Source organism: Oncorhynchus kisutch, linkage group LG12, assembly GCF_002021735.2.
Source record: "Oncorhynchus kisutch isolate 150728-3 linkage group LG12, Okis_V2, whole genome shotgun sequence".
In the NCBI taxonomy this organism is placed as follows: Eukaryota; Metazoa; Chordata; class Actinopteri; order Salmoniformes; family Salmonidae; genus Oncorhynchus; species Oncorhynchus kisutch.
The window spans coordinates 10166255-10179255 of record NC_034185.2 but is presented as its reverse complement, the minus strand read 5'-3'; the positions used below and the strand labels follow the sequence as shown (position 1 = coordinate 10179255).

The 13001-nt window shown below is 43.9% G+C and overlaps 1 protein-coding gene across 2 annotated transcripts in view; it reads left to right on the top strand.

Moving 5' to 3' along the window:
• The window catches only part of LOC109882572 (B-cell lymphoma/leukemia 11B), a 57980-nt gene that overhangs the window by 10979 nt on the left and 34000 nt on the right, over nt 1-13001 (top strand). Inside the window, exons 1-2 of one of the 2 annotated variants that reach the window (XM_031836830.1) lie at nt 11517-11640; nt 11813-12175. In XM_031836830.1, the coding sequence (XP_031692690.1) occupies nt 11586-11640; nt 11813-12175 (418 nt within the window). In that variant the 5' untranslated portion in view covers nt 11517-11585. Of the gene's footprint in view, nt 1-11516; nt 11641-11812; nt 12176-13001 lie in introns of those variants that run through there. The other variant, XM_031836829.1, reaches the window with a different exon arrangement.

The following is a 13001-nucleotide window of genomic DNA, read 5'->3' as shown; positions in this document are numbered from 1 at the left end:
CGTTCCACAGAGTTGCTGGCCCATGTTGACTCTACAAGGTGTCCAAAGCGTTCCACAGAGATGTCTGCCCATGTTGACTTCAATGCCTCCTACAGTTGTGTGAAGTTATCTGGATGTCCTTTGGGTGGTGAACCATTCTTGACACACATGGGAAAACTGTTGAGCCTGAAAAACCCAGCGACGTTGAAGTTCTCGGCACACTCATACCGGTGTGCCGACTATCGTACGCTGCTCAAAGCCACTTTAACTCTTTTGTTTTGCCCATTCAACCTCTGAATGGCACTCATACACGATCCATGTCTCAATTATCTCAACGCTTCTTATTTAATCTGTCTCCTCCAATGAGTCTACACTGATTGGAATGGATTTTAACAAGTGACATCAATGAGGGATCATGGCTTTCACCTAGATTCGCCTGGTCAGTCTTATGTCATGGAAAGAGCAGGTGTTCCTAATGTTTTGTACACTCAGTGTGTATATGGCAATAACGTCTGACAGTTCAAAGACTAGATTGACTTTTTCACTTTCTTTTTTTTTGTGGAACATTGACCTTCCCAGTCGGGGATGTAACTCATGTTCTATAACGATGTGAGGGTCAGTGATGTTTTCGTGCCCCTCATGACCTTAGGATTGTCATTTTGACGGTATCTGATCAAGCATGTTCATACTCTGTATCTGCTGTTACAAGTGGAGGGCCTCTATGTACATACAGCATCCTGTCTGTGTTATTCAAAAGAAACACATGAAAGATAGCCTACAGTATCTCAGCAGATCTCCTATGGAACATTAACATGGAGTATAAGGATGTTTGACCACTCTGTAGTTGCTACCTGAGGTGGAGTTAGTTTATGTTAATGCAGTATCTGTGTACATTCAGAATGGGATCATTACTGGTAATGTGTCTGTGTCGGTGTCTGTGTCGGTGTCTGTGTGTGTGTCTGTGTCTGTGTCGGTGTCTGTGTCTGTGTCGGTGTCTGTGTGTGTGTCTGTGTGTGTGTCTGTGTGTGGGTCTGTGTCTGTGTCGGTGTCGGTGTGTGTGTCTGTGTGTGTGCATCTGTCTCTGTCTCTGTCTCTGTCTCTGTCTCTGTGTCTGTGTGAAATGATACCAAAAATGTTGTAAAAGGCTAATAATTTAAGATTAATTCAATAATTTAAAAAAGTATATCATAAAATGATAACTTAGAAAATGCAACTTTTTATTTATTTGTGATGAAATACTATTTTTATGAGGAAATCCATTTTTCCCTTGAACCTCACACATTAAGTGACCTAAACAGATGACAGAGAAACATCTCTAACACCACATTAAGTAACCTAAACAGATAACAGAGAAACGTCTCTAACACATTAAGTAACCTAAACAGATAACAGAGAAACGTCTCTAACAGCACATAAAGTAACCTAAAGGTAGCCTAGTGGTTAGAGTGTTGGATTAGTAACCGAAAGGAAACCTAAACAGATAACAGAGAAACGTCTCTTATAGAACATCTTGTCAACGTTATTGACATGAACTTGATTCATCACTTTATGTTTGAAATTAGGGATCTAGGTTAATGATATGAGATGTCACTGAGAGGGATAATACGAGGATAAGATAATGAAACACACACACACACACACACACACACACACACACACACACACACACACACACACACACACACACACACACACACACACACACACACACACACACACACACATACACATACACATACACATACACACACACACACACACACACACACAACACACACTGTAACAGCAGCTACTGCCTTGGATCTCACCCTGGAGAAAACACACGATTAAACAGGATCTCTTGTCATTTACATTTTTGATCAGAACCATCAGTGTGTATCGTTGGTGGCATTGTGTCATTTATTTTGAAGACAGCAATGGATCTCACCCCCATCTCTTGGAAAAGAGAGTATGTGTGTGAGTGTGAGTGTGAGTGTGTGTGTGTGTGTGTGTGTGTGTGTGTGTGTGTGTGTGTGTGTGTGTGTGTGTGTGTGTGTGTGTGTGTGTGTGTGTGTGTGTGTGTGTGTGTGTGTGTGTGTGTGTGTGTGTGTGTGTGTTAGCAAAGCCAGTGGCTAAAGGGAAAACACAGTGGGAGTATGACAGGCCTGAACTCATTCTAGAAATGTATCTAATTATCAGACACATGCAGGACTTATCAGTCAGTCTCAAATGTCCCTGAACTTATCAGTCAGTCTCAAATGCCCCAGGACTTATCAGTCAGTCTCAAATGCCCCAGGACTTATCAGTCAGTCTCAAATGCCCCAGGACTTATCAGTCAGTCTCAAATGCCCCAGGACTTATCAGTCAGTCTCAAATGCCCCAGGACTTATCGGTCAGTCTCAAATGCCCCTGAACTTATCAGTCAGTCTCAAATGCCCCAGGACTTATCTGTCAGTCTCAAATGCCCCAGGACTTATCAGTCAGTCTCAAATGCCCCTGGACTTATCAGTCAGTCTCAAATGCCCCGGGACTTATCAGTCAGTCTCAAATGCCCCAGGACTTATCAGTCAGTCTCAAATGCCCCTGAACGTATCAGTCAGTCTCAAATGCCCCTGAACTTATCGGTCAGTCTCAAATGCCCCAGGACTTATCGGTCAGTCTCAAATGCCCCTGAACTTATCAGTCAGTCTCAAATGTCCCTGAACTTATCAGTCAGTCTCAAATGTCCCTGAACTTATCAGTCAGTCTCAAATGCCCCAGGACTTATCAGTCAGTCTCAAATGCCCCAGGACTTATCAGTCAGTCTCAAATGTCCCTGAACTTATCAGTCAGTCTCAAATGCCCCAGGACTTATCAGTCAGTCTCAAATGCCCCAGGACTTATCAGTCAGTCTCAAATGCCCCAGGACTTATCAGTCAGTCTCAAATGCCCCTGAACTTATCAGTCAGTCTCAAATGCCCCAGGACTTATCAGTCAGTCTCAAATGCCCCTGGACTTATCAGTCAGTCTCAAATGCCACCAGACTTATCAGTCAGTCTCAAATGCCCCAGGACTTATCGGTCAGTCTCAAATGCCCCTGAACGTATCAGTCAGTCTCAAATGCCCCAGGACTTATCAGTCAGTCTCAAATGCCCCAGGACTTATCAGTCAGTCTCAAATGCCCCTGGACTTGTCAGTCTCAAATGCCCCAGGACTTATCAGTCAGTCTCAAATGCCCCAGGACTTATCAGTCAGTCTCGAATGCCCCTGAACTTATCAGTCAGTCTCAAATGCCCCTGAACTTATCAGTCAGTCTCAAATGCCCCTGAACTTATCAGCCAGTCTCAAATGCCCCAGGACTTATCGGTCAGTCTCAAATGCCCCTGAACTTATCAGTCAGTCTCAAATGCCCCAGGACTTATCAGTCAGTCTCAAATGCCCCAGGACTTATCGGTCAGTCTCAAATGCCCCTGGACTTATCAGTCAGTCTCAAATGCCCCAGGACTTATCAGTCAGTCTCAAATGCCCCTGAACTTATCAGTCAGTCTCAAATGCCCCTGAACTTATCAGTCAGTCTCAAATGCCCCAGGACTTATTAGTCAGTCTCAAATGCCCCAGGACTTATCGGTCAGTCTCAAATGCCCCAGGACTTATCAGTCAGACTCAAATGCCCCAGGACCTATCAGTCAGTCTCAAATGCCCCAGGACTTATCAGTCAGTCTCAAATGCCCCAGGACTTATCAGTCAGTCTCAAATGCCCCTGGACTTATCAATCAGTCTCAAATGCCCCAGGACTTATCGGTCAGTCTCAAATGCCCCTGGACTTATCAGCCAGTCTCAAATGCCCCTGGACTTATCAGTCAGTCTCAAATGCCCCTGAACTTATCAGTCAGTCTCAAATGCCCCTGAACTTATCAGTCAGTCTCAAATGCCCCTGAACTTATCAGTCAGTCTCAAATGCCCCTGGGCGTATCAGTCAGTCTCAAATTCCCCTGGGCTTATCAGTCAGTCTCAAATGCCCCTGAACTTATCAGTCTGTCTCAAATGCCCCTGGACGTATCAGTCAGTCTCAAATTCCCCTGGACTTATCAGTCAGTCTCAAATGCCCCTGAACTTATCAGTCAGTCTCAAATGTCCCTGGACTTATCAGTCAGTCTCAAATGCCCCTGGACTTATCAGTCAGTCTGCCGTGGATACACTGAATGAACTGAAGCACTGTTACAGTAGTATCAGTTTGTGTCAATCTTTACATTGTCACAAATTTACACAAGCATACACACATACAGTTGAAGTCGGAAGTTTACATACACCTTAGCCATATACATCTAAACTCCGTTTTTTCCACAATTCCTGCATTTAATCCTAGTAAAAATCCCCTGTCTAAAGTCAGTTAGGATCACCACTTTATTTTAAGAATGTGAAATGTCAGAATAATAGTAGAGAGAATAATTTATTTCAGCTTTTATTTATTTAATCACATTCCCAGTGGGTCATAAGTTTACATACACTCAATTAGTATTTGGTAGAATTGCCTTTAAATTGTTTAACTTGGGTCAAACGTTTCGGGAAGCTTCCACAATAAGTTGGGTGAATTTTGGCCCATTACTCCTTACAGAGTTGGTGTAACTGAGTCAGGTTTGTAGGCCTCCTTGCTCACACACGCTTTTTCAGTTGATGCCAGGGCTTTGTGATGGCCACTCCAATACCTTGACTTTGTTGTCCTTAAGCCATTTTGCCACAACTTTGGAAGTATGCTTGGGGTCATTGTCCACTTGGAAGACCCATTCGTGATCAAGCTTTAACTTCCTGACTGATGTCTTGAGATGTTGCTTCAATATATTCACATAATTTTCTTACCTCATTTTTGCTCCTAACATAACGATGGTCATTATGGCCAAACAGTTCTATTTTTGTTTCATCAGACCAGAGGGCATTTCTACAAAAAGTACGATCTTTGTCCCCATGTGCTGTTTGCAAACCGTAGTGTGGCTTTTTTATGGTGGTTTTGTAGCAGTGGCTTCTTCCTTGCTGAGCGGCCTTTCAGGTTATGTCGATATAGGACTTGTTTTACTGTGGATATAGATACCTTTGTACATGTTTCCATCTTCACAAGATCCTTTGCTGTTGTTTTGGGATTGATTTGCACTTTTTTGCACCAAAGTAAGTTAATCTCTAGGAGACAGAACACATCTCCTTCCTGAGCGGTATGACGGCTGCGTGGTCCCATGGTGTTCATACTTGCGTACTATTGTTTGTACAGATGAATGTGGTACCTTCAGGAGTTTGGAAATTGCTCCCAAGGATAAATCAGACTTGTGGAGGTCTACAACTTTTATCTGAGGTCTTGGCTGATTTCTTTTGATTTTCCCATGATGTCAAGCAAAGAAGCACTGAGTTTGAAGGTAGGCCTTGAAATACATCTATATGTACACCTCCAATTGACTCAAATGATGTCAATTAGCCTATCAGAAGCTTCTAAAGCCATGACATCATTTTCTGGAATTTTCCAAGCTGTTTAAAGACACAGTCAACATAGGGTATGTAAACTTCTGACCCACTGCAATTGTGATACGGTGAAATAATCTGTCTGTAAACAATTGTTGGAAAGATTACTTGTGTCATGCACAAAGTAGATGTCCTGACCGACTTGCTAAAACTATAGTTTGTTAACCAGAAATGTGTGGAGTGAATTTGAAAAACAAGTTTTAATAACTCCAACCTAAGTGTATGTAAACGTCCGACTTCAACTGTACATGCTAGCACACATTCTCCACACACACGTGCATTGTTATATTGTTGTATCGTGGTATTATACATTTTGTATTTTAGATATGTAGTGGTATAATAATGTTATATGATGTACTGTTTTATGCTGGAGGTTTTGTGTAATGTAAGTGTCTTAATGTGTTTGGACCCCAGAAAGAGTAGTTGCTGCCTTGGCAGGAACTACTGGGGATCCATAATAAACCCCAGGAAGAGTAGCTGCTGCCTTGGCAGGAACTACTGGGGATCCATAATAAACCCCAGGAAGAGTAGCTGCTGCCTTGGCAGGAACTACTGGGGATCCATAATAAACCTCAGGAAGAGCAGCTGCTGCCTTGGCAGGAACTACTGGGGATCCTTAATAAACCCCAGGAAGAGTAGCTGCTGCCTTGGCAGGAACTAATGGGGATCCATAATAAACCCCAGGAAGAGTAGCTGCTGCCTTGGCAGGAACTAATGGGGATCCATAATAAACCCCAGGAAGAGTAGCTGCTGCCTTGGCAGGAACTAATGGGGATCCATAATAAACCCCAGGAAGAGTAGCTGCTGCCTTGGCAGGAACTAATGAGGATCCATAATAAACCCCAGGAAGAGTAGCTGCTGCCTTGGCAGGAACTAATGGGGATCCTTAATAAACCCCAGGAAGAGTAGCTGCTGCCTTGGCAGGAACTAAATACGAAATATAAATACATGATCATTTGAGAAAAATTGTCATTTTTTTGTCGTTTTGTTCACGCAAATGCTGTTATCGGGTGTCCTCAATCTAATCATTCAGTCTAATGTCTTTCTTTAGTCATTCAGTCTGTCTTTCTTTAGTCATTCAGTCTAATGTCTTTCTTTAGTCATTCAGTCTAATGTCTTTCTTTCGTCATTCAGTCTAATGTCTTTCTTTAGTCATTCAGTCTAATGTCTTTCTTTAGTCATTCAGTCTAATGTCTTTCTTTAGTCATTCAGTCTGTCTTTCTTTAGTCATTCAGTCTAATGTCTTTCAGTCTAGTGTGCGTGTGTGTGTGTGTGTGTGTGTGTGTGTGTGTGTGTGTGTGTGTGTGTGTGTTTGCAATTATAACCCCTTGAGCATGAATTAAAGCACTAGACCCAGCTCATCTCATTAAACTTCTGATAGTTGCTTAACTGTGATGATAGTTGCTCAACCAGAGAGGATATCAAAAATGTTCCCAGGAGCTGACTGCCACCTAGCTTACATTCCTGTGGCGTAGTCATTGTCTGATTAATAGCTGTGTCTTCATATAAATATTGTATAGGAAGGAAAGTGATGATCAGTGAGATTTTAGATACTGGATTTAGTTACTTGGTTTCAACCTTATCAACTCAAACCCTCATAATTGGTGTCAAGTTTAACATTATAACTGCAGCTGTGAAGTCTGTTCTGTTGTTTCTACACATACTTCATTTTTTGTTATGAAAATAAATGTGTGTCTCTCTCTCTCTCCTGACCTGGAGGGTGGGTGATGAGGAGATTAGGATAGGGTGCGGTTAGAAGATGTTTGACAGAGCGAGCAAGCGGTTGGCTGATATTTCTATGGCATTGTGACGGTGCCAACGCCTGCTAATTTACAGTCCTAAGCCCTGGGACATGTTACTCAACCCTCCCTGGGTTAACAAACACATATGTTCCCCTCTATCTGTTCTGCTCTCGCTCTCTCTTTCTTCCCCCACCTCTCTCTCTCTCTCTCTATATATATATATATATATATATATATACTCTCTTCTCTTTCTCTCTCTCTGTCTCTCTTTCTACCCCGCCCCCTCTCTCTCTCTCTCTCTCTCTCTCGCTCTCTCTCTCTATATACTCTCTTCTCTTTCTCTCTCTCTGTCTCTCTCTCTCGCTCTCTCTTTCTACCCCCACCCCCTCTCTCTCTCTCTCTCTCTTTCTACCCCCGCCCCCTCTTTCTCTCTCTCTCTCTCTCTCGCTCTCTCTCTCTATATACTCTCTTCTCTTTCTCTCTCTCTGTCTCTCTCGCTCTCTCTTTCTACCCCCGCCCCGCCCCCCCTCTCTCTCTCTCTCTCTCTCTCTCTCGCTGTCTCTCTATATACTCTCTTCTATTTCTCTCTCTCTCTGTCTCTCTCTTTCTCTCTCTCTCTGTCTCTCTCTTTCTCTCTTTCTCAATTCAATTCAATTTAAGAGATTTATTGGAAACATATATTTACATTGCCAAAGCAAGTGAAATAGATAATAAACAAAAGTGAAATTAACAACACAAAATGCACAGTAAACAATTACACTCACAAAAGATCCAAAACAATAAAGACATGTCAAATGTTATAGTATGTCTACATACAGTGTTGTAATCTCTCTCTTTATATACTGTACATACAGTGTTGTAATCTCTCTTTATATACTGTACATACAGTGAAATCCCAAAGTATTGTGACATTGACACATGTTTAGTTGTTTTGGCTCTCCAGCACATTGGATTTGAAATGATACCATGACTGTGACGTTGAAGTGAATATTCCTGAATGAATTGTGAAATAATGATGATTGAGAAAGTTACAGACTCACAAATATCATACCCCTAAGACATACCTTTCACCATTATGGCAGCTGTGTGTCTGTAACGTTCTCATCATTATTCAGGATTCATTCAGGATGATCTGTAACCATGGTAGCATCCACATTAATGTAATAGTGTTTAGAAACATATTCTATTCTTATTTACAATAAAAGTTATTCCAAAATGACACAATACATTATTTACCATGAATTTCTATTGGGCACAAAATATTCTGAAACACAACCAAAACATCCAACAAATTTGTAGAGGCACAAGCTTGAAGTAGTCATTGTTAGCTACGAATATGGGACCAAATACTGCACTTTTTACTGCTGAATAAATATCCATGTTCTCATCTTATATATATTTTTTTTCTTTGTATATTTCTGTCTTTTGCTATTCAAGTGTAATGTATGGGGAGGAGTCTGGGATGTATGGGGAGGAGTCTGGGATGTATGGGGAGGAGTCTGGGATGTATGGGGAGGAGTCTGGGATGTATGGGGAGGAGTCTGGGATGTATGGGGAGGAGTCTGGGATGTATGGGGAGGAGTCTGGGATGTATGGGGAGGAGTCTGGGATGTATGGGGAGGAGTATGGGATATATGGGGAGGAGTCTGGGATGTATGGGGAGGAGTCTGGGATGTATGGGGAGGAGTATGGGATGTATGGGGAGGAGTCTGGGATGTATGGGGAGGAGTCTGGGATGTATGGGGAGGAGTCTGGGATGTATGGGGAGGAGTCTGGGATGTATGAGGAGGAGTCTGGAATGATGCTCATACTCTTACTTGAGTAACCTGCGTAGTTGCTACTACTGACAGTATTGATATTATTGACATGTTTGTGGGACGAGTGGGACACTCCCCTGCGAGGATATATACTGTAGGTGCCTCCTACATTTTTCCTACTCGAGGCTCTGATGAAGGCGATTCATGCTGAAACTTAAGACGATTGTTTTCTTGTCTCGTCAATAAATCTATCAGATTTATGCAGCAACAGAGTGCTTATTTTTATTCATTCTGGATAGTCACCAGTTGAAATATCCTGGGGTAAGGAATGTTTTTTGGATTTTCAAGTCTCACTTTAAGCTGGGCTGAAGTGCGTTTGGCTATACCTTCTTTACACATATAAGTGAATTTGTCCCAATACGTGTGGTTCCCTTAAAGTGGACTATGCACAAAAAGTTCTGTAATTTCTAAACAGTTCACACTATATGGATGAAAATACCCTCAAATTAAAGCTGACAGTCTGCACTTTAACCTCGTAGTTATTGTTTAATTTTAAGTCCAAAGTGCCAGAGCCAAAACAGCAAAGAACGTGTCACTGTCTAATACTTTTGGAGCTCATTGTATTTCTCTCTCTTTCTCTTCCTTCCTTGATCTCTTTCTTTCTCTCTCTCTCTCTTTCTCTTCCTTCCTTGATCTCTTTCTTTCTTTTCTTTTTCTTTTTCTCTCTCTCTCTCTCTCTCTCTCTCTCTCTCTCTCTCTCTCTCTCTCCCTCTCTCTCTCTCTCTCTCTCTCTTTCTCTTCCTTCCTTGATCTCTTTCTTTCTCTCTCTCTCTCTCTCTCTCTCTCTCTCTCTCTCTCTCTCTCTCTCTCTCTCTCTCTCTCTCTCTCTCTCTCTCTCTCTCTCTGCTTATAGTTGCAGTCATGTCAGGAATTGAGTTCATTTCAAATTATGCCACCCACCCATCTTAAATGTCCCTGGCAACTGAGATGAGGCTTTGATGCCAGGGCTAAGGAGACACACGGTCACAAGGCCCATACTGAAACACACAGAAACACACTGAAACAGGTCCCATCAGGTGATATCCTGGCCTGGCTAGGTTAGAACTACATATTTGTCTTCCTCTTTTATGACATGGAAATGACTTGGCCCTGTTCCAAGATACCGTTTAAGAGAAATATGCTGTGTGAAGAATCACTTCAGGGCAATAGCCAGGAGGTCAGAGGTCAGGGAATGGACTGGAAAGACAGACATAATGGGGGATTATGTGCAACTAAGAAACCATGTGAAACTCTAGGCTCTGCATCCCAAAAGACACCTTATTCCCTATGTAGTACACTACTTTAGACCAGGGCTTTATTCCCTATGTAGTACGCTACTTTAGACCAGAGCCCTATTCCCTATATAGTACACTACTTTAGACCAGAGCCCTATTCCCTATATAGTGCACTACTTTTGACCAGAGCCCTATTCCCTATATAGTGCACTACTTTTGACCAGAGCCCTATTCCCTATATAGTGCACTACTTTAGACCAGAGCCCTATTCCCTATATAGTACACTACTTTTGACCAGAGCCCTATTCCCTATATAGTGCACTACTTTAGACCAGAGCCCCATTCCCTATATAGTACACTACTTTTGACCAGAGCCCTATGGGAATAGGGGGTCTTTTGGGACCCATATTTGTGTAACTGCCTGGCTGTAGCAGATGTGACTAGAAGTTTAGCCACATGCACGCACGCACGCAGGCACACACGCACACACACACACACACACACACGCACGCACGCACACACACACACACACACACACACACACACACACACACACACACACACACACACACACACACACACACACACACACACACACACACACACACACACACACACACACACACACACACACACACACACATGGATGTTTGTAGGGCGAGAGACTGGAGGGAAATGCGGCTGGTAGACGATAGAGGCAGGCTCTGCTAAGCTCCTCTCCCAGGCATCAACACCTCTCCCTGGGTACCCGCTCAGACAGAATGCCCTGAGAGTCACTGGAGCTTCAAGCTTCCTGCAGGCCCTCTGGGAGAAGATGTACAGAATATACCGTAACCTATTGGTTATATCAGGGTATTGTTACAGAGGAAGCGTCCTTCATGAATTTACACCATGGGACTTCACTGTAAAACGACCAGGAGAGAATGACTTATGGATATTGATGACAGTCAACTGTGTAGAGAATTAGACCTGCAGTACTGTCACCTGGGTTAGGAGTGGCTTCTCTTTATAGATCTCTCTGTGGAGAATACACCTGTGTTCACACACACACACACGAACAGACACACAAACACACACACACACACATGTCCCCACTCAACATAAACATGTGTCGTGGGGTGGATGTGGCCTACCTTCTTGCTTGCTTGTAGTGAGGTTCCCATACAGCAGAAGCTATTGCAGAAAACACCGGAAACACATCGACCGTTGTGAAACGGTTCATAGCTTCACTCATAGTGTGTCAGCCACGCCTTCACTCACTCATCTCAGCTCCCGGATAAGACTGAGGGTCTGAGGTGTTTGGTTGGTTTATTTGTTGCGGGAGGTTTATAGCAACACAGCTGCCTGCTTGTGTGGTGAGACTAAACAGTATGCTTAACATTAAGCAGGTTCTCTGGTGTGGTATGGAATTATGGCATTTTGCAGGTAATGTTATCTGACACATAAAGGAAAAACAGCATTTGTTATTGACTTTAGTTTTGTACGATACAGTTTGTGCTGTTGACGATCAGATGTAGTGTGTTCTAGAACTGTTCCATGATGACATCTTGATTAACATCTCCTCCTCCCCCCCCCCTCCCCCCCTCTTCCCCCACAGCCGAGGCCAATCATGAGTTGGGGGTGGGAACTCGCTCCCCGGAGCCGTCCACTCCCAGCCCCACTCCGAGGAGGGCGGGGACAGGGGAGCATGACCTCTTGACCTGTGGGAGGTGCCAGACCAAATTCCCTCTGGGAGACATCCTGGTCTTCATAGAGCATAAGAGACGACGGTGCAGTGGGGGAGGCCGCGCCTCTGGGGGGTTCTCCAAACCGGGCGAAAGGGGGAACCCCGTCTTGCTGCGGGGAGGGGCGGTGCCGGTGGAGGTGGGGGTACAGGTGACCCCTCATGGGGAGGAAGAAGAGGAGAGGAGGCTGACGCCCGCTAAAGGAATCTGTCCCAAGCAGGAGAGAGGGAACACAGGTAGGAAATCAGAACTCACTCTGAGCTTTGCCCCTCAATTACACACACACACACACACACACACACACACACACACACACACACACACACACACACACACACACACACACACACACACACACACACTCACACACACACACACACACACACACACACACACACACACACACACACACACACACACACACACACACACACACACACACACACACACACACACACACACACAGCTCTAAAGCTGCCTGAAGGACTCCTGCTGTTGTAACCAGTTGTGCCAGGACGTGACAGAGCCCTGTATGTGTGTGTGTGAGTGTGAGTGTGTGTGTGTGTGTGTGTGTCTGTGTGTGTGTGTGTGTGTGTCTGTGTGTGTGTGTGTGTCTGTGTGTGTGTGTGTGTGTGTGTGAGTGTGTGTGTGTGTGAGTGTGTGTGTGTGTGTGTGTGTGTCTGTGTGTGTGTGTGTGTGTCTGTGTGTGTGTGAGTGTGAGTGTGTGTGTGTGTGTGTGTGTGTCTGTGTGTGTGAGTGTGTGTGTGTGTGTGAGTGTGAGTGTGAGTGTGAGTGTGAGTGTGTGTGTGTGTGTGTGTGTGTGTGTGTGTGTGTGTGTGTGTGTGTGTTCATAAGGAGATTCCACTGCATCAAAAGGTTAAGAAAGCTGATTAAAATGCTGTGGCTGGGAGGTGCAGAGAAGAGGATTAATAAAGAGGATATAGGACCATTCATCTGGATTAAAGAGACTGTTTAGTATTAGCAAGTGGAGCTGCAGGGGGACAAGCTCAAAGTTATCAGGTCACAAAGTCATCACTACAGGAACTCAAACTGGTGGACTGG